The sequence below is a fragment of the Amphiura filiformis genome, chromosome 1 (assembly GCF_039555335.1).
Source record: "Amphiura filiformis chromosome 1, Afil_fr2py, whole genome shotgun sequence".
Taxonomy (NCBI): domain Eukaryota; kingdom Metazoa; phylum Echinodermata; class Ophiuroidea; order Amphilepidida; family Amphiuridae; genus Amphiura; species Amphiura filiformis.
The window spans coordinates 16,536,057-16,559,451 of record NC_092628.1 but is presented as its reverse complement, the minus strand read 5'-3'; the positions used below and the strand labels follow the sequence as shown (position 1 = coordinate 16,559,451).

Sequence of the window (23,395 nt, the reverse complement as noted above, 5' to 3'; positions counted from 1 at the left end):
AAAAAACTACCCCACTATATGAGCAAAAACAAAAGAGCTTTTCCCACTATATCACTAAAAAACCTTTGGGAGGCAAAAAAACACCCAAATTGCCCCGACCATAACTTCCAGCCCCCCCCCCCATCCCTATCGAAGTCAAATGGTGCGTCCCTTAATGTCCTAAATCATCCCTTTAAAACTACGTGTATGTGATGGTGGGGCGTGTGGGGAGGTGTGGAGGTGGATATTTTATTATATGTTTGAATGTGTTAGTACCAACCAGCAAATTAGTATTGGTATTAAGCCTCAGTGGACACCCGGAGCAAGGAAAGTCTACGTTAGTCTGTTCATGTTAGTGATAGGATTATGGCACTGGTATTACCTTTTGCAGTGCGTTTGCGACTTTATGTTCACTTCTTTATGTGTGTGATGGGGGTGGGGTGGGTGGGTGTAGAGTGGGTTTTGGCATGCTGGGTGGGTGAATGAGGATGTTGGTGGGTGTGTCTGTTTGGATGGATGTGCGCAAAGACCTGCAATACATTTTGATGTACTGGCGCAAACATTTTACTGCAGATTAATTTGCAGCAAGGACATCCGTAGCATGGAAAGTCAACATGTAACTATAACATACGGGAATAAGAATGTATGCTGAGTTTTTTTGTACATGCCAAAGAAAATCGAATTCAATTTAACTTTACAATACACCCGATAAAAACTATTCCATTCATGTAGGAATCTTCCTGAGACCCAGTCAACCAATGAACATCAATTTACAGTAATGTAAATTTGATTTAACACGCAAACGATATACCAACCCGGGATATCATTACGTTTGAAACGATTTCAGCAGTCTGATTTTGTTTTAGTGATTAGATTTTTTTATTTTTGTCTGCAATCGATTTATATCGAACGTCAGGTCAACAAGAAGGCCAACTTTACGACTCCATTGCCAACGGCGAGCGATTTATCGTTGACCAGTGAACCAAACATCAACTCCTATCGCCACGTAGTACGACCTCTTCTATTGGGTAAAAATAAATCGCTAATCGCCAGTCTCTTATTAAAGTAGAATTTCAGCTCGAGGTTGAGACATTTTCTTTAAATACCAAAGGCTGGCTATCGCAACCACCGTGAACCCAACTGCATGTGACAGATTATTTTACTCATCATGTTTATCCCTAAATCTGCTCACATTCTACAAATCATATTTATGTTGATGCAAAATTTCGAATTGAATCGAACTTAATTGATTTTGACTTGAAGATGTCCTTTATGCGCAATCGGCTATTTCAAGAAATCGGTTATCCATCATATGTCAAATCTGCATTCAAATTTTTATGTATACTTTTAAATTACTCCTGAAAAATCATACAAGAATGAATTTTCAATTTGGATTTATTTTTTAAGATAAAATATGATATGTGCTTCTACCATATACCATCTGCAGGCGTTTACATTAACGAATTAGAATTCTCCGCAGATCTTTACTTTAACTTTTGCATACTGTGTACCGACAGTAAGGGGTTATTTGATTAGACTTTTACACAGACCTTAATTTCACACACACTGAGCAGCATATTTCTGTTAGTTCCTTACAGATACGGCACATCAAAGTTCATTGACATTATAACACGCTGACTATTTTGCTCCTCATCCTTTACATTTGAATAATATATTTATCGCTGAACTGGGCGCCATTTGAAACACACATCATCTGAAGCACTGGATCGACTTTAATATCGGAGATGCAGCAAGAATTATATATTGTGGATATGTGGCGGTTTATTTTAGAGGCTGTTTTATCGTAATTGTAAGCGGTGGTAGACATGTCAGATGGAGGAGTCGGAGACGGGGACAGGGAAGGTAAGACAGAATAGGGTACGAAACCCAGTGAGAAACCGGTTGAGTGTAGGTTTAAAATCTCAGTACACGCGCGGGGACGGGTTTCATGTTACTAAACTCACAAGTGATGTGAGAGTCGATCTCAAGTGACAGGTTCTGTTACGAACCAAAGGGCTGATATTAGGCATGTTTGTACTTATTTAAATAGGATTTCATTTAGATATAAAAAATATACATGAAAATTTAAAATCCTGTTTTTTATACATTATATATATATGATTTTAACGTAGACTGTAGATTTCCCACGACGACTGTGCGAAACGGGTTAATAGGTTTTCTAACGAGGATACGCGTCTTATATTACAAAAGTTAGCCGGACGGATGATATTCTAATAACAATAAAATACAAATTATCACATATTAAGAGCCTCTTACTTCTCGACATGATACTTTGACACATAAATACATTCTTTATAGCACTTCGATCAAAATGATCTTACTACAATCAAATTCAGAATAATATTCAAGCAAAATTGTGTTCATTTGTCGTGTGGGGCTGATAATGGCGCCGTTGGAGTTAAAACCTGGAGTAGTACATGTGTATATGAGAATGATTATTCCACCGAGGAGGAATATACACGGGGAAAATGATAACAAGAGGCGAGAAGGGGGACACAGATCGATTTATGCAATGGAATCAATTATAGATGTTTCAATAATCAGCATTCAGATGTTCATAACCACCTTATAAATTTTAAATTGTTAGATCACAGCACGAAAAAATCGACATTGAGTGATCTAATAAAGAGTAAATATATCGGGATTCTGAGAGTTTCGATTTTCGAGTTTAGATGTTGCGCTTATTAGTTAGTGGGGTTCTTACACGTGACAAACTGACAATTACTAATCGAATTTATTTGTGGGGAAAATCACTAGAAACGATTGAACTATATTTAGATTTCTCTTGATTAGGACTATTCCAGTTGAAATCCATACACTCCCTATGGAAGACATTACCTTAATCTTCCACACAGGGAGTGTGTATTTCAAATGGGTTAACCTGATGAATGGGTGACTCCGTTTGAAATCTACACCCCCTGTGTGGGAGATTAAGGACATGTCTTCCATAGGGGGTGTATGGATTTCAACTGGAATAGCCCAATTATCTTTGAATGAAATGTTTTGCCAGATGAAATATAGCTCAATCCTAATCCTTTTATTCGACATAACTGATAATAAGGACGAAACATTCCATAATTTTCTAGAAAACAAGGCATAAAAAAACCTGCATGTTAAGGGATCTAAAATGAGCGTTTATTGGGTTTCGACAGTATTTTTTGTGGGACCTGAGAGCACCTCAGACGTATCGAATTGCATTCTGATTACGAAGCATGTCTTTCTGATATCAAATAATTTTCATTTTTTGAAAATCACGATATAATACAAATTTGATGACAAATTATAAAAATTTGATATTTTTCAAATTTTTGATATAATACAGTCCTCGAAGTAAATTTTATAAATCTAAAGATATATTCTTAAAGTGTATGTAGCAGGGAGGAAAAGCCGACGGTCAATTGAAAATTTTGACCTTTCATATTGAAGATATGGATTTTTTCCCCAAAAGACCTTATTTTTTTTGGTGTTAAAAATCCATATCTTCAATACCAAAGGTCAAAATTTTCAATTGATCGTCGGCTTTTCATCCCACCTAAATACACTTTAAGTATAAATCATCAGATTTATAAAGTTTACTTCAAGTACTGTTAAATATCAAAAATATCAATTTTTAATGATTTGCCATAAAATGTGTATTAAATTGCGAATTTCAAAAAATCAAAATTATTTGATATCAGAAGGACATTCTTCGTATTCAGAATGCAATTCGATATGTCTGATGTGCTCTAATGTCCCACAATAAATACTGTCCAAACGTTCATACCCCAGCCCTTAAGAGTTTTCATACCAAAATTTACAAAGACTACAATATTATACACTAGGATCCACAACATGTTCATCTATCAGGGCACAGTTCTTTAACCCCAATACATTTGTACATTCATTGTATGACCTTTGAGAATTTTGGTACAAAAACTCATACTCTGCAACTCGAGATCAAATTTTGCTCTATGATTGTTAAATTGAGGTTATTGAACTATGCCATTGGGTTGAGACCATTGTGGTCCATAGTGATAGCTGACAGTATTCTTGTTTTGCAAACATTTCCTCTTCTTTTTCTCTGTAATTAGCAGAAGATGAAATATTTTATGATCGGTATTAACAGCAATACATCATCTTGTAGAGACTATACTCCAAAAACTTTGTTTAGCGCTATTAAACACATTCTTGCCTTCACTTTGTAAACATGTTATATAACATTAATTGCGCATCAAATTCCGAACTAGTATTAAACGTTACCCATCAATACTCTAACATGTTTAGTATTTATAGTAGTTTAAAGCTAAACACTGTTATTGTAGTTTGCTGACAGGTTTGCGCACATATACCGTACCTATTTTAATACCTCGAGCCAGCTTTCAGCAAGGCATTTAAAACGTCGTTGCTGAAGCTGATATGGCAATGGTATGCAAGGAGAGCATTCCACATTCGGGCTGTATATGGTACAGAAGATCTTGAAACAAAATAGTGAAAACGTGATACTTAGGGCTCGATCACCCACCTTTGCACAGTATTCCGCTGGAAGTATTAACTATTTTCTTCATATGCCCTAAATGCTATCTTCAGAAGATAGCAAGCAACCCAGCAAACACAAAACGTTTTTGAAGAGGTTATATTTGGGTTTTGATTTTGGTAAAAACGTTTTAATAACATTAAATGTCGGGTTATATAAAGGTCATGAAAACGTTTTTAAAACATTTTGTGTGAAAACACACTATAAAAACATTTTTTAAATGTTATTGTAAAATATTTGTTTGCAAATTTGTTGCCAAATATTTTGTCAACACTTAAGTAACATTATGTGATATTATTTTGCAGTAAGTTTTCAAAAAATGTTTTTTAATGTTATGAAAACATTTTATACCCTTTATATACATTTATATAACTCGACATTTAACCGTTTTTCTGACAACCTTTCCTAACCTTTTGCGAATAATGTGGAAAACGTTTTGTGTTTGCTGTGAAAACACATCAGACACACCGAATTGCATTCTGCACATGCTGAATACGAGGAATGTCCTTTTGATATCAAATAATAGTCTAATATTTTTTAAATTTTGGGATATTTAACTGTCCTCGAAGTAATGCTACTAGTGTAAGTGTATGCAGCTGGGATGAAAAGCCGACCATCATATGAAAATGTTGACCTTTCGTATGGAAAAATACATATATTTTGAATGTTTAGACTTGTGGTAAGTCTTTTAATATCATGGTGCAAAAATGAACAACATGCAAAATAAGAGGGTTTGCCCTATTCTTCCATTTTTATTTTTAATTTGGAAATATAATAAGGAGTATATGAATGTCATGTCATACACCGGCCTGATTTATACGGTCTATAGAAAATCATGTCATTCAGGCATGTGTGTTACCATAATAGCAATAATGTGTTATATCAAAATTAATATCACACGTATTTTCTATTCTGATGATCATGATGATTGGACGCAACCCGTCTTCTCATTAGAAAAATATATGGAATTAGCTGGACCGCAAAAGCTGTTATAACGCTTGAATCAGTAGGCGGATGTACATGCTCTTTACCTTGGATGTCAAATCGGTGTCATTTAACAAAATTACAATTTGATGATATGAGCACTAACATGATCAGTATATTCATTGGATTTTGCCCAATTTGTAGTCTCATCCCTACTTGATTCCAACGTTTTAGCTATCATTTAATTATAATGTGTTTTTAGTAATTTTAGGTTACCAAATTTATATCTTAGCCACTAAACATGCTAAAAGGTATACATGTATAACAAATAAAGTGATCAGATCAAAGTTGCTGTATAAATTAAAAATAAGGGCCTTTGGGTGACAGATCGAAATATCGAATGGAAAATTAGAGCTCTTTGAGTGATAGCGATGCTGTTGGAAAAGGGGGCCTTCAATACATAATGTATGATCTTATAATATGAAATTGTTGTGTGTTTTTTTTTTCCAAAACTGATTTTTTTGGCATATGTGTAATGTTTATACATGTCCTAACTTACACCTAAATGGAATCAGCCAAATTTGTTGTGTTTGTAGGACATTTCAGAGCAATCTTGACATAATGTCATAATTATGACTTTATGTCCGCCATAGAATAGCCAGTGGGATTTCTTTCACTTTCCCTTGTTAAAATGGTCATAAAGCCTTCCCGGCAGTTATTATTTCAGCATTTTGGGTAAAATAACAAAATTAAACTTTAACGGAAATCGTACATTATGGCTTAAACAGCCCTAGATAGTGTCACCTCCAAAATGGGAGTGCCCCGGGCGTAGCGTCCGGCAAAATGCACAACAGGCAATTTGCCCCTTGTTTCATATTATAATGTTGGTATACCAATAGAATATCTGAAACATCTCAAGTAATTTGTAATATGTACATGCATCAATGGTATTACTGGTACAGGTTTTTTTTGCAATAAGCAATATGCCAGTTGTGCCCCAAAACCAAGCTAACAAAATAAAGATTGTACAAAAATAGTCATAATTACAGGTGAACAAGTAGAAATCAATTACATCAGCAAGACAGAAAGGATAGGGGTTTCCAATCTAAGACACTATTGACAGGATTGAAACATACAAATTCACCATGATCATGTTGATCATGGACGTTATGTTAAATTGGGAGTGATTTAGACAAATAATAATTATATTAATCATGTTAAGGGCTCGGATAGCGACGTTTTCACGTATTTTTGTGGGACCTGAGAGAACATCAGACATATCGAATTGCATTCTGAAATTCTGAATACGAAAACTGTTTTTTGAAATTTGCGATGTAATACACATTTTATGGCAAATGATTAAAAATTGATATTTTATATATTTAACAGTCCTCGAAGTAAACTTTATAAATCTAATGATGTACTTAAAGCGTATGTAGGCCTAGCTGGGATGAAAAGCCGACGATCAATTGAAAATTTTGTCTCCAAAACACCATAAAAAAATAGGTCTTTTTGGGAAAGAAATGTATATCTTCAATACGAAAGGTCAACATTTTCAATTGGTCGTCGGCTTTTCCTCCCGGCTACATACACTTTAAGTACATATCAGTAGATTTATCAATTTTACTTCGAGGACTGCTAAATACCAAAACAAAATTTAAAATATCAAATTTTCATAATTTGCCATAAAATGTGTTTTATATTGCCAATTTCGAAAAAAAATCAAAATTAATTGATACTAGGACATTCCTCGTATCAGAATGTAATTCGATATGTCAGATGTGCTCTTATGTCCCACAAAAATTATTGTGCAGACGTTGCTATCCGATCCCTTAATACAATATTGTGTGGGGGTAATTTTGAGTTAAAAGTAGCAAACACTGATAGTAAATTGGGATATTATAATTGAAATCCATCCCCTATGGAAGACATGACCTCAATCTTCCACACAGGGAGTGTGAATTTCAAATGGGCTAGTAGTAGTACATGAATGGATGGCTCCATTTAAAATGCACACCCCCTGTATGGGAGATTAAGGTCGTGTCTTCCATAGGGGGTGGATAGATTTGAACTTGAATAACCCAGTGATTGTGAAGATAAAATGTTGCCAAAAATACAGGATTTAGGTGGTTACCCAATGCACGTGAATAATAACTGATCGCGAATATTTCGAAAATGGGTTGAGGGAGTTTGCGATGAATCTCTCTTCAATTAATAATCAAGCACCCGGTATGATCATTAACGGGTTCAAATTTAGAATACATCTTTGTAAGGAAAATAAATAATTAAACCAATTAAGCAATGAATGTGCTTGCATACTTATTTTATGTGAAGTGTTTGGTAAAATAATATTATGATATTTTAAAGCAAAGGATTAAGGGATGGGGTATGAACGTTTGGACAGTATTTATTGTGGGACATTAGAGCACATCAGACATATCGAATTGCATTCTGAATATACGAAGAATGTCCTTCTGATATCAAATAATTTTGATTTTTTGAAATTCGCAATGTAATACACATTTTATGGCAAATGATTAAAATTGATATTTTTGATATATAACAGTACTCGAAGTAAACTTTATAAATCTGATGAATTATACTTATATGGAATTGTTTTCCCAAAACACCAAAAACAATTAGGTCTTTTTGGGAAAAAATTCATATCTTCAATATGAAAGGTCAAAATTGTCAATTGATCGTCGGCTTTTCCTCCCAACTACATACACTTTAAGAATATGTCATTAGATTTATAAAATTTACTTCGAGGACTGTTATATATCCAAAATGTGAAAATATCAAATTTTAATAATTTGTCATAAAATTTGTATTATATCGTGAATTTCAAAAATGAAAATTATTTGATATCAGAAAGACATTCTTCGTATTCAGAATGCAATTCGATATGTCTGATGTGCTCTCATGTCCCACAAAAATACTGTCAAAATGCTCAAAACGCTCATTCCAGATCCCTTAACCTTTTCATATTGTAGCAAATAATTCGTATCGTTATCTTATGAGTGGTCTCGGCAGTAAATATGTGAATCCCGGGTGGAATTATTTTTAGGGGGTAGCAAAGATTTTAGGGGGTGAGGGGGGGGGGGAGCAGTTTTTGGCAGGTCGAAGGGGGAGGGGTGGAAGCGATTATTGGCAGGTCGAAAGGGACGGGCAAGCGATTTATGGCACATATGTTTTGGGCACCGTTTTTATATTATGCCCTAAAAAGATGCGGGAAAACGTAAGGAATACGTTAAAATATGCAAAATTTCCTGCTCGCTGATCTTTGATGCGTAAATAGGGGACATTTTGGCACGTCAAAAGGGCGTGTTTGATGGGGGGGTGTTCAGAAGTAAGAAACTGTTGCAAAAAAAAAGGTCCAATTGAAACCATTTGATGGATTTTTGTTCTATTCTTGTGTACAATTTTGTTTGAAAAAGCCGCAAATTGGTGAAATGACGGCCGAATTAAAGCCAATCCTGGACATGTTTCCACTATTGTATATATTATTGCTTTAAATATTATAGTGTTGGGGGGGGGGGTCTAAGGGGATGTTCCCATCTGAGAAGTGAGAAACCTGGGCAACATGAAGGTCCAATTGAAGCATTTTGTGGACCATTTTGGCACTGTGTACAATTTTAATTTGAAAAATCTGAAGATCGGTTAAATGAAGGCCCAAACTAAAGCCATTTGTGGACAAGTTTTCACTATATTATTGAATAAATTATTGCTAAGCGTACAATGTTGGATGTCCAAAGCAGAAACGAAAATGGGATTTGTTTATCCATACACAAAAAAAATGTTGGAAAAATTTGCAAAATGAAGGCCCAATTGAAGCCATTTGGCGCATCATTTTTACATTTTCTTTCAGATTCTAGAATAGAGATGTGGTTATTTATATTCACCCAGACATGTGACACACAGCACATTCTGGGTTTAATTAAAGTGAGAGGGCCTGCCCGCCCCTCAAAAGTGGGGAGAGGACACCCTCCACCCCCACCCCGATTTTTGACAGGCCATTTTGAGAATTCACCACCCCAGGGTTACACATAAAAATTGCACAGCCACTTATTATTCCGCCATTTACCGCGTATGTACGATACGTGGTGTCAAATTTGTTCAAATCATTCAGCGTCAATCTATCTTCTATTATATTTGACTTCAACGATAATTAGCTCAATTTTCGGGCCAATTATGGATTCTACTTTTCGCTGTGACGACGTCATTGTGACGTCAAATCTGTCCGTTGCCAAGCAATGGTTCATCAAATAACCGGGGATCTAAATCACGATGAAAATGATCAGAACGTTAGCACGTCTACAGGTGTTTTACCTCGGAAGCGCCTTAATGATATTTCTTGAAGACGGAACTTCGCCCTTGACCTTAATCTTAACCCTTACCTTAATTTTACGTTAACAAAATCCTAACCTGACATTCATCAACCAAACACTCATCTTAACACTTTACAGAAGAAGCCCCGCCAGAGCAGTTCTTCTGGGTGATTCAAACCTGCCTGGTTATCAAATTAATCAATGACAAGATTATCTCTGAATTTTACTGATGCTAATTGATGCAATAACATTAAAACATCAATTAGCAACTGTCACATTCAGAGATAAGCTTGTCACTGATTAATTTGATAACCAGGCCGGTTTGGTTCACCCAGAAGAACTGCTTTGGCTGGGCGTCCTCTTCCTCTAAACACTTGAACCCTAACATTGGCCCTATCCGAACCACATAACTGTACCCCAAACTAAAATTAATCCTAACCATACACTTTAACCTTAACCTTGATTCTCATTTGAACATGAACTCAAAATTAATACCCTTTAACTATCCTATAATGTAACCTTAAATCTATCTGCATTATGCAGGATAGGAATATCCACGTGAATATAGCTATTAATAGTAATAAACACTAAACCCAATTAATTATTCTGGCCCTATAGCCTCAATAATCACCTGTAAATGTCAAAAATGTCATAAAAAAAGTATCATATCGCGAATTTAAAAAAATTATTTGATATCAGAAGGACATTCATCGTATTCAGAATACAATTTGGAGAGTCTGGTGTGCTCTCAGGTCCCACAAAAATACTTGCAAAGGTGGACGACCGAGCCCTTAAGCGAATCCAATGGAGCATTGGACATGTTGGAAGATGCGTTTTATTTTCAAGCATATATACTAACCAACGGACTCGGAACAATCGTTTTGGTACAACCTGTATTTTTTCATCTGGTAAAACAAAATGCCCATAAATTTCCTTTTATAAAATAGGTGCTTCATTATTTGACATTTTCAAGTGTTACAAGATGGCTTGATTGTGTCACTGACAACAGTTTCACAATAAAGTAACATTTTATATAACAGTCTCACATAAGCTAATTTTTCCGGATAATATTCATTCTATACCCCTTTAGTATAATATTGTAATAATCATATTTTTGCCAGAAACCATTCCATTTGCCTGCCAATCAAACTCTCTGCGAGTTTCGGAAAAACAGAGTACCTTAGTAATCATGGTAATATGGTAATGCTTGTCGATTTAGGCTAAATAATCATCATTTTAGTTGAATTTCAAATATTCTTGGCATGATGACGGATGAAAAACACACTTTGATGTACATGCATCTTTCATAAGATAATCGGTACAATATGACATAATTATGGCAATTATAGGCAATAATATTTTGGCATTTCTATGTCTGAGGGTTTTTTTTTCTTCAAAAGCAAAACCGGTATTTAATGCTTTTTCAAACATGTTTAAACTCGTTATGAATAAATGTTAGGGAATTGTCAAATTTATGAAATCTATAAACATGTTCCCGACTGGCTTGGATATAAACATTTTTTCCAATAAGATAAAAATATTTGTGGAAGTAAAACATATTCTAATTGTTTCGTTTTTTTTACACTTGTTGATACTCAAAAAATGAAAACTTAAAGGGTAACATATAGCATCTAACTTTCACGGAAATCCACTAGAAATATTTGCTATCTACCGAAGATAGCATTTCAGAAGATGGCATCTAACTTTCACGGAAATTCACTATAGAAATATTTGCTATCTACCGAAGATAGCATTTCAGAAGATAGCATCGCATCTACCTTTCACGGAAATCCACTAGGAATATTTGCTATCTACCGAAGATAGCATTTCAGAAGATAGCATCTAACTATCGCGGAAATCCACTAGAAATATTTGCTATCCACCGAAGATAGCATTTCAGAAGATAGTATCTAACTTTCACGGAAATCAACCAAAAATATTTGCTATCTACCGAAGATAGCATTTCAGAAGATAGCATCTAACTTTCACGGAAATCCACCAAAAATATTTGCTATCTACCGAAGATAGCATTTCAGAAGATGGCATCTAACTTTCACGGAAATCAACTAGAAATATTTGCTATCTACCGAAGATAGCATTTCAGAAGATAGCATCTAACTTTCACGGAAATCCACCAAAAATATTTGCTATCTACCGAAGATAGCATTTCAGAAGATAGCATCTAACTTTCACGGAAATCACTATAAGTATTTGCTATCTACCGAAGATAGCATTTCAGAAGATGGCATCTAACTTTCACGGAAATTCACTAGAAGTATTTGCTATCTACCGAAGATAGCATTTCAGATGACATGGAGGATAGCATCTATAACGTGCACAGAAATTCACTAGAAATATTTGCTATCTACCGAAGATAGCATTTCAGAAGATAGCATCTAACTTTCACGGAAATCCACCAAAAATATTTGCTATCTACCGAAGATAGCATTTCAGAAGATGGCATCTAACTTTCACGGAAATTCACTAGAAGTATTTGCTATCTACCGAAGATAGCATTTCAGAAGATAGCATCTAACGTGCACAGAAATCCACTATATAAATATTTGCTATCTACCGAAGATAGCATTTCAGAAGATAGCATCTAACTTTCACGGAAATCCACTAGAAATATTTGTTATCTACCAAAGATCTACTTTTCGCAAAATACCAAACACTGTTCGCTCTCAGTGTAGGAAAATATATGCCATAGAAGATGTTTTAGATGTTATGTAAGAGTATTATACGAGATGTAAAAGCTAACATACAGAAGAAAAATGGACCCAGCGATGTTCTGAAACAAGATTTCTGATATGACGAGTAAAGGACAATGAACTAACTTGCCATGACCATGATCACTGTAATCATGATGATTGCTTCAAACATGTCAAATTTCGAATGAATGCTTTCAATGTCTTAAGGGGGTACTACACCCCTCCGATAAATTTGTGTCTATTATTGCATTTTTCTCACAAACTAATAACACAGTGGTAACAAAAGTTATGCATATTATAGGGGCAAGGAATCCAATTACTACACTGGAATTTCAGTGACCCAAGACAAGCGGTTTGTTATTTATGATCAGAAATAAGGTACCGCTAGGGTGTACCTCGTTTCCTATCATATATACTGAACCGCTTGTCTTGAGTCACTGAAATTTCAGTGTAGTAATTGGATTCCTTGCCCCAATAACATACATAACTTTTGTCACCAGTGTGTAATTATTTTTTGAGAAAAATGCAAAAATAGTCACAAATTTACCACATGGGTGTAGTACCCCCTTAAATGTTTAAAATCGGTAATGTCGTATGCCATGTACGTATTATATGTAATGCGTGTATTAATTCTTTTTGCCCCAAAACACATAAAATACAGGTAAATTCATTTATCTTATTTTATCACAAATTTATCAAATTTGTGTACACAATTTGGAGCCTGTTATTTCAGAAATTAATGTCAATATCAGTGCAATCTATATTGTAAATATTAAATAAAACGATTTTCTTTCCTAGCTGTCACATAAAAAAATCTAAACCGAATTTTACTAGAAGACATGACTGCATGGTAAATAGTAAATCGAAACATTAACCGTATTTACACAAGCGAATATTTATGATACTATTACCAAGTATGAATATTTATAGCATCCTCATCTCGTGTTTAATTAAACTTAATAGTACCACTTATAACTTCCCTGGTTGTATGCATTAGCTCATTTATCATTAATTATAATTATATTTATTTATATGATACTATTACTAATGTATACCATGTGCAATTGATTTCTGTCATTTGAGATGGAAATAAAATCTGAATCTTGATCTGGAAGTAATGAAGGGTGTGTAATTTAACGTTAAGGCGAGTCGGTATACATACTTAATTAAATGAAAAATAATACATGTACTTTAATTAGCATTGTGTTAGATCGTTTACTTCCCTTATTGTCTATGACACTGTGTACATCATCTGAACTCTCTCCACGCGGTCGACTGCGGTCGACTGCGGTCGACTTTCAAAAAAATAAAATATTTCAGAATTGTACATTTTTATGACCATATTTGGAATCAGCATGAAAAATGCATTAAAATGAGTACTAACAAGCCTAGTATTGGTTCAGTGGTTCTTAAGATAGCTCTTGATATTGTGGAAAAAAATCTCAAAACTTGGATTTTTTTATGTTGAAGCCTTATGGCTATATATATCATGTATATGGCACGCAGAGCATTAACTCATACATAGACACTAATTTGTCTATTTTTTTCTATTATATACCACAGATCATGAGTTATACACTGCCGATTCTCCGGAAACAGGTTATAAACTGAGTAGTCATCATCATGTTCATAAATACCCAAATTTAGCCTCATCTTACCCCGCAACTCATGCTCATCTACAGAAATATGCACCAGCGAATAGATTCTCATCCCCCTCATCATCATCTCATCAACATCATCACCATCACCACCACCAACACCGTGACAAACACCGCGATCAAGATGATCAACATGATCAACATGATCAACAACAAGATTATTTTTCTAAACAAGGGTACCTCTCCAAGATGGATACCACCATTCAACGACACAACGACAGAGCACTAATATATCTCAGAAGGAGTACCCTTCTCAAAAGGGTTTCCCTACTTACATTCCTGAACATCAAGACACAACATACCTTCCAGAAAATGATTATGGGGCAGACAGCTGTGCTCAGTATAAAAAGGTAGGTTCATTCTATAACATTCATTTAAGGAATCAAATAGCAACGTTTGCACAGTATTTTTTTGTGGGACATCGAGAGCACATCAGACATATCGAATTGCATTCTGAATGCGAGGAATTCGATATGTTTGATGTGCTCTCATGTCCCACAAAAAATACTGTGTAAACGTTGCTATCCGAGCCCTTACAGCAACGATTTCCATCAAATTTTGATTTTGTTATTCTTTGCACAAAATGCTAAAATAATATTTAGTGTTACCTGGCAGGAAAGGTTTACTGTCCATATAAAGCCGAAATAACAAGGAAAAGGGATAGAAACCCACTTACTATTTTGCCTGTTTATAATGTGGAATTCTATGGGTGACTTTTTTTAAATTTACATAATGTCGTATTAAAGGAAGGTGACCTGATATATTTGGAAAATCAAATTCTTTAAAACTTATGTATAACATAAAATGTCATCCCTTTCAAACACTCATGCAAAAAGAAAATGTTTTTTGTAAATGTGACTAATTCCTAATGGAATTACCGACATTTATACAGTTTGATATTGGTAGTCTACAGTGTTTTTATTAATGATAATCATCATGATCATGTAATATATTGATTTCAAGTGAAAGGCCCTATTTTCTCATAAACATATTGAATTAGAAGTTCCAACTCAGTGTATTTCCCAAGATATCATCAAAAAACTGGCTAATTAGTCTCAACTATGGTATACCATATGATAGTTGAGACTAATTCGGCAGTTTTTTGACGATTTCTTCGGACATACACCGATTTGGAACGCCAAATTTCAATATGTTTATGAGAAAAATATGAGCTTTCATCTGATACCAAAATCAGTATTTTGATGAGGTAAAGTGGGAGATGAGATTTTCAATCAGGTTACCCACCTTTAATAGCTATTCAGTCATTAAAACGTCTAAATACGACATTATGTAAAAATTGCACTGTTGAGTAGGTATAAGTTGGGAAATGTGTAAACATTACAAATATGCCAAAAATCAAGTTTGAAATATATTAGCCAACTTTCATATTATAAGATCGTACACATTGTGGCTTTAAAAGGAACAGGTTGGAATATGAGATCAACTTAATATCTAGAAATATCTCCAATTTCATTTTTCCTTCTTAAAAAGGGGCTCCTGTCTGAGTCTTTTTATGTCATTTAGTCTGGATGCACTGGGGTGTACTCTCAGACAATGATATCGGTATCTCAAAGAAATAGTTACGCATTTAAGGTAAAAAATTTCAAGTTATCTTCCAGGCATTGTTGCTAAAATGGGTACATTATGATTTGATTAAGTTACTTTAGAGACTTTTGGGTAATAATAATGATATTGAACTGATAATGCACCTACTTTTTTTTATCCATAAAATGCAATGCATATTCTCCTTTCACTATGGACCACAATAGCATCATCCCAATGGCATAGTCGAATAACCTCAATTACATAATCATTGTGCAAAATTTGACCTCAAGTTGCAGAGTATGAATTTTTGTACCCAAATTTTCAAAGGTCATTCGATGAATGTACAAATGTATTGGGGTTTAAGAACTGTGCTCCTGATAGATGAGCATGTTGTGGATCCTAGTGTTTTCTCCAACTTACCACTCTCAAGAAGCCCGGATGAAACCGACCTGGATCCAGATCAAATGTGATGTGAGCTTATAGGTGATTAATATGGAGTCCTATTGAAAATTTGATCTGAACTAAATCACATTTAAATCTGGAATGGATCAAATTTTAGGCAAATTCAGGATCAAATTTATCTGGAATGGGACAAGTTCATAGTGATCCTGATATCCGGATCAAATTTAATCCTTGCCTTTTAAGAGAGTAGGGGTACAAATAATAGAATTATTTTGTTTTATAGTTCAAAGTTAAAGCCATAAATGTACAATCTTTTCAAATAAATTTGGTTAATTTTTTTCAAACCTGATTTTTTTTGGGTATATTTATAATGTTTACACGAGTTTCAACTTTGCCGTATTCATACATTAAGTCCCCATGAACTCCAAGTTATACGGCCAATATATCCAGTGGGTTTTTTTCACTTCACCATGTTATTTAGGTTTAAAATGAACAGAAAAATATTTCCTGACAGTTATTATTTCAGCATTTTGAGTAAATAATAATAAAATAAAATTAATAGAAATCGTACATTATGGCTTTAAAGCGACTGATCTCAAATATTCAAATATTTTCTGTAACACCATTTGTTGAAGAGCTAGTACAAGGAAATGGTTTTTATTTTGTTTTCTTAATTATCTGAATATTTCTAAATTATTACTAACACATCTCGACTAAACAACATACCTTTTTAATGAGTTCATATGCATTTTTACTCTAATTGCCATTTGCCAGACAATAAAATAACAAAGCCTAAATAATATCCATAATGTTATGAATATTATCGAGATCCTTCATGGTAATCTGCTTGCATTATTATTATGTACTGTTATATGTTCATATTTTCGGTTCAGTAGGTAATAAACGTAGCATTAAATGCATGGAAATGAGATTAGTACGGCGAGATTGGTTTACAAGATACAACTGCATCTGTCGGTGAGACACAAAAAATGTGTTTCGCTTTTCGTGAAGACATTTAACGTACTTATAATTACTCAAATTATGGATGACCCTTGATATCATTGATATGTTTAAAAAAATCACCAAAATTGGACTATGATTTTGGAACAAAATGCAACATTTTTAGTAAGTAATGAGTGAGAAACCCCAATATGAATTTAAATTTAAATCTAAAATATTTGAATTTTTTAATCTTTAATTTTCAATCTTCTAGATTTAGATTTAATTCTTAAAACGCTATTTTGCCATTTATTGTCATCAGTAGTGGCGGCACCATACACGTGCGATATGGGACCATTTCCTAACTTGACTTTGCTCTTCAGTTAGAACAAAAAGTTCCCAAAAATCGCACTATCTTGGGCAAAATTTGCATAATTTTCATATTCCTCAAATATATACTCACTCCGGGCACCCGGAAAATGTCCTGGTACCGCTTTGAATGTAGCCTACTTTTATTTTACAGAATTTTAAATAAATCCATTCTGTAATTAGTGATAAATCTTTGAATCTTTGGAATTAAACTTGTAATCTTTTAGATTTAAAGTTAAATCTTAAATAGGATTGCTCACTAAAATACAGTTGAAATCATTAACAGGGAATGGTCGTTGTTGTTGTTATTGTTGACCTTCTTCTCCTTCTCACCCTCCTTCTTTTGTTCTTCTTGTTTGTGTTTATCTTTGAATGCTGTAGCTGCGAAAACAGGTAAGGCGTCCATTTACCGCTACATTATTTGTTCAGAAACAAGTCCACTTAATTTAAGGGATCTGGAATGAGTGTTTTGACAGTATTTTTTATGGGACATGAGAGCACCTCAGACGTATCGAATTGCATTCTGAATACGAAGAATGTCTTTCTGATATCAAATAATTTTCATTTTTTTAAATTCACGATATAATACACATTTTATGAGAAATTATTAAAATTTGATATTTTTCACATTTTTGATATATGTGACGTGTCATGTCAAAAGGAGACACTTTTGGGCAGGTTATCAATTTTGACATTTTTAAATATCTTAAATATAGAGATATTTTGTTCCACAACGCCGTTTTCACTAATGAAATCGGACATTCCTAAGCGAAGATATTGAGTTTGAATGTTATGGTATTATAAAATTGGAAATTGAGATATCGACCTTTAAAAATATTATTGACAATGTTGAGAGTAGGAATTACCTTGAAAAATGTCTCAAAAAATACAAGATGCCAGTTATATTCCGGTCTGAAATTATCAGACAATATTTTCTAACATTAATAACATCACAAATTCGCAACAATTCCAAATTGTGAAAAAATCACCCCGGGCAGATTTTTGGCTATTTCTCTATTTACGATCCTGCCCAAAAGTGTCTCCTTTTGACATGACACGTCACATATAACAGTCCTCGAAGTAAAGTTTATAAATCTAATGATGTATTCTAAAAGTGTATGTAGCTGGGAGGAAAAGCCGACGATCAATTGAAAATTTTGACCTTTCATATTGACGATATGGATTTTTTTCCCAAAAAGACCTATTTTTTTGTGTGTTTTGGGAAAAAATCCATATCTTCAATACGGAAGGTCAAAATTTTCAATTGATCGTCGGCTTTTCATCCCACCTGCATACACTTTAAGTATAAATCATGAGATTTATTTTACTTCGAGTACTGTTAAATATCAAAAATATCAATTTTTATTCATTTGCCATAAAATGTGTATTACATTGCGAATTTCAAAAAATCAAAATTATTTGATATCAGAAGGACATTCTTCGTATTTAGAATGCAATTCGATATGTCTGATGTGCTCTAATGTCCCACAATAAATACTGTCCAAACGTTCATACCCCATTCCTTAAGGCACCAGAACCAAATTTGTTCGATCTTTGGATTGACCGTCGATGCTGCTTCGATACTTCTTATTAATGAACTATCAACTAATTAATCAAAATTTATATTGGTCAGCATCAATATAGGCAAACATTCATATATCATCACAATAAACAATAGTAAATTAATTGATTTAAAAAATAATAAGGAACGACCAAGCATCGATGTTCGATCGAAAGATCGAACTAATTTGTTACTTAGATTATTCTGTCAAACTATTCAAATTCTGGATGGTGCGGGGCTATGATATGAGTTGCAGGGGCGTAGCAAGGGCGGTTGGACAGGGTGGACGAAGTCCAGGGCACCGAGCAAAAGCGAAGATGAAGGAGGTGATAAAAGGGCCCGCACTGCTCCTTGTCCATGGGCTCTGATCCTCTTGCTACGCCCCTGTGAGTATGATAATTATTTGATTTAAAATCCTTTGAAAAAATTAACAGTGAATGGTCGTCGTTGTTGTTGTTGCTGTTGTTGACGTTCTTCTCCTTCTCATCCTCCTTCGTTTGTCTTCTTGTTTGTGTTTATCTTTGAATGCTGTAGCTGCGGAAACAGTCCATTACAGCTACATTATTTGCTCTGAAAGAAGTCCACTTCGATTATTGTCATTGTGTTCAGACAATCTATTCAAACTCTGGATTTTGCGGGACCATGAATTAATTCGCCGTAGAAGTGATGGTTTAACACGATTAACCACTATAGCATATGTTAAAACAATTTTTGAATATATCGCACAACACTAGTACGTTCACGCGGTACCTCTGCATTGAACCATACTCAGGGATACAGGGATAAAGACCTGGATCGTAAATCGTAATTCTATTAAATATTCATATCATGCTGATCACTCGCACATGTAAGATTAGTATCTTTGAAAAGAGTGGTATTGTATTCAATCTATGATTACAGACATTACACAGGTGATGAGTACAACCTGCTTGTAGTGCTGGGCGATATATTCAAAAATTGTTGTAACTTATTGCTATACTCTGTTACATCATCACTTCTACGGCGAATAATATTCATTGTTCATCTGATTTTTCTTATTCTTCATGTCCTTATTATTGGCATGAGTGTTGTTGGTGCTGTTCTATTTCTTTTGTTCTTATTCTTCTTTGTTGAATCATTATTGATAATGGTTTGTTTATTTCTTTACAGGGTGCTCCAGATGAATCCGTAATAGTCCGAGCAGGACAGTACGAAAGACGACCTGATAACTACCTTTGTTTGGCCATATTTGTTACTTGTTTTTGTTGTCTTCCTTTTGGTATATGCGGTGTTATTCATGCGTCGCAGGTAAGTAGCACGGGGGGCACTAAAATGGGTGACGGGGATCTGCAGCTACATTGATCCCTATGTTTCAACTCCCGTCACCCAATGACTCCCCTTTTTGTTCATAATATTGTCAGTAAAAGCCCCCTTTCAAGAATTGTGAACACATTTTTGATAATCTCTCATCAAATGACTGTTTTTTTCTCTAAAATTCACACAATTTCATTGTTTTTTTGTTGTTGTTTTTTCAATTAATTTTTGAAATTTTTATATATTGACAATATTATGATCAATTTTTATAGTCTCACGGGAAAACCCTTTTTTTTAGGGGAGGCGTCTCACGGAAAGACACCCTTTTAGGGCCTTCTCATCCAATGACCCCGTTTTTGGTTTTTGGTGTCAAATCTCTCACAAAAAGATCCCTAGTTTCGAACACATCCTCGTCACTTCCATCAGGAATCGGGTGCCCCCCGGGTAACACCCGGGGGTAACACCCACCCCACAGAAACACCCCACCCACTCACTGACCACCACCTCATATTTAAAACTTAATGAGTCGTGACACATGGTCGTGGCATGCACACATTCATTTTCAAGTGAATGGATAATGCAGATTTTCCTCTTCCCGGACCTCCGTGCAAAAAGATTAATCTCGCTATATAGTTGGTATGCGTACACACACGCATATACAATTGTCACATACAATAGACGTTCACCCGTGCTCTCCGACTGAAGCCTATTCATGTTGAAAACTAATAATTTGAATGAATATCATCAGCACATACTGGTTCTGTCCATAAGGTATCCATGTATTCAATATGTAGCTGAACATACTTGATTCGCAAATGCATGAGCGCTTGACACCTGATCTGACCAATCAGTTAAATCGTTTCTTCTTGCTTTAGTAAGAACACTCCTTACAATGCATCATCCGTCGCCAGCGACTGATGTATAAATCAACCCTTTACAAAATTCAGTCAAGGAGAGCACCTTTTAACACGACAAATAAAATGTCAAATTATCATTGTTTCGAAAATGCGAAATAGCAAAATGTAACCCTCTAATTTAATTAACTGTGATCATGTAGAACGGTTAATAAATATTTAATACAATTTGTCTGTGCCTCTCTTCCCTTACGTGATGCAAAGATCTATATAAATGTATCGTTTATTTTAAAGAATTTGAATATGATGTAGCTTGACCTTGTGTGTATTTTATAATTTGATTTGTTGTTAATTATGGTAAATAATGATTATTGTTTCAAAATATATGGGACAAAAAAAAAAAGAGAAAATGCACTTTTGAACTGGTTTGGGTTAATGCATGATGAGCAAGTACGATAATTCAGTCAGTGATTGGTTAAGGTTCATACGTCTTAACCCCGGAATTATAAAAAAATTGGGCATCATATAAAGGGACCGTTCACAAACACTTGTAAGGGGGACCTGATGCAAAAAAATTTCATCGCGAAAATTTTTCGGGCCCCCCCCTTTACAGACCTCAAAAATTTCAGGGCCCCCCTTTTTGACATGAAAATTATGGGTCAACCCCATAGAAAAGCATATAAACTTAATTTTCCAGGGAGTAAAAAAATATTTTTTCTTAATTTAAAAAACTAGATATAAATATCTAGAAAAACGTTTTTTTTAAATTTTGCCCAACTTTATTGAGAAATATTCTCAAAATGTCTGAAAAATGCTCAATTTTGAAAAAAAAAATCATAAAGCACCAGATTTTCGCCCATATTTCAACCATTTTATTTAAGACATGATATATGACTTCGATCAAACTGCAAGGAAGGTTTTCTGGTTAATTTAAGCAAACATAATGAGGAATTTAACAAAATAAAATTAACCAAAACGAAAAGAATCCTACATTTTGGTTTCAATGAATGATTATCTTCATCTAGTTATTTAACCATGGGGTGACATGAATTTTTATATTGCCAAAATCATCATGAAAAAGTGATCCTTTCATGTGCACTACCGTATTTGAACAAAATAATATAATTTATGTTATAACACGGCTGTTTGCAAAAGCATTTCCTTTCTAGTTTTCAACCGTTTCGATGGCTGACAGAAATAAAAGGGCAATTTGCAGAACTTTCAAGGTCCTCCATTATTTGTCTTCGCGTTTTCAAAACGCCTAATTTACACAATTTACATCTAAGGCATCCAGCGCCGCATTGACTTTGAAATACGTGTAATAAGTGATCTAATAATCGTTCTCAATATTATACATTTATAGATGTGTACACGGTATAGAATATAGTAACACTTCTTCTTCTATTTTCATTATTTCCAGGTTAAAAGCTTATGGGAAGACGGCGAAATTCACGACGCTAAAGCTGCCTCTCGATTAGCAAGAAGATGGTCTATTGCCGGTCTTATATTTGGGGCTTTGATTATTGTGGGGACTGTCACAGGTTTTGCTGTGCGTTATATGTGGAATAAGTGGCGCGTTGACTTCGGTGAAGACGGTTCTGGGAGTGAACTTATAGAAGAATGAACCCCTTATATCCATCTGTATAAAATGTTTTCGCCAAGATTCCAGTAAAATTTTGTACCGTGATTCCATGTTAATCCTCAAATTTATACCGTGCACTCCATCCACATCAGCACACAAATTTCACGAGCGTCTTCTTCCTTATTTTGATACTGGGTGATTCCATTTGAAATCTATACACCCCCTCTGGAAGATATGGCCTTAATCTTCCACACAGGGAGTGTGAATTTTTAAATGGAGACTCCATTTGAAATCTATACTCCCTATGGAAGACATGACCTTAATCTTGCACACATGGAAGTGCAAATTTCAAATGGGGGTTACCTGAATGGATGACTCCATTTGAAATCTATACACCCACTATGGAAGACATGACTCTAATCTTCCACACAGGGAGTGTAAATTTCAAATAGGGTTGCCTGAATGGGTGACTCCATTTGAAATCGCACCCCCTATGGAAGACGTGACCATAATCTTCCACACATGGAATGTGAATTTCAAATGGGATTACCTGAATGCATGACTCCATTTGAAATCTATATCCCCTGAAGATTAAGATCATGTCTTCTATTGGAATTGCCCATTGATGTGATTCCATCCAGGGGCGTAGCCAGCTTTCTTGGTCAGCGGGGGCAAAATAAAATTTTGGGGGCACAGACGAAAAAATTGCAGTTGCA

At 34.6% G+C, this 23,395-nt stretch overlaps 1 protein-coding gene across 1 annotated transcript; it reads left to right on the top strand.

The window, feature by feature from the left end:
- The first annotated feature begins 1,805 nt into the window (after positions 1–1,805).
- On the top strand, positions 1,806–23,313 carry LOC140156465 (uncharacterized). The gene is made up of 5 exons (XM_072179412.1): positions 1,806–1,842; positions 14,303–14,484; positions 17,771–17,782; positions 20,100–20,237; positions 22,518–23,313. Exons 1-5 carry the CDS (start codon positions 1,806–1,808, stop codon positions 22,719–22,721), a joined length of 573 nt encoding a protein of 190 aa, XP_072035513.1. The 3' UTR covers positions 22,722–23,313.
- Positions 23,314–23,395: the final 82 nt, after the last annotated feature.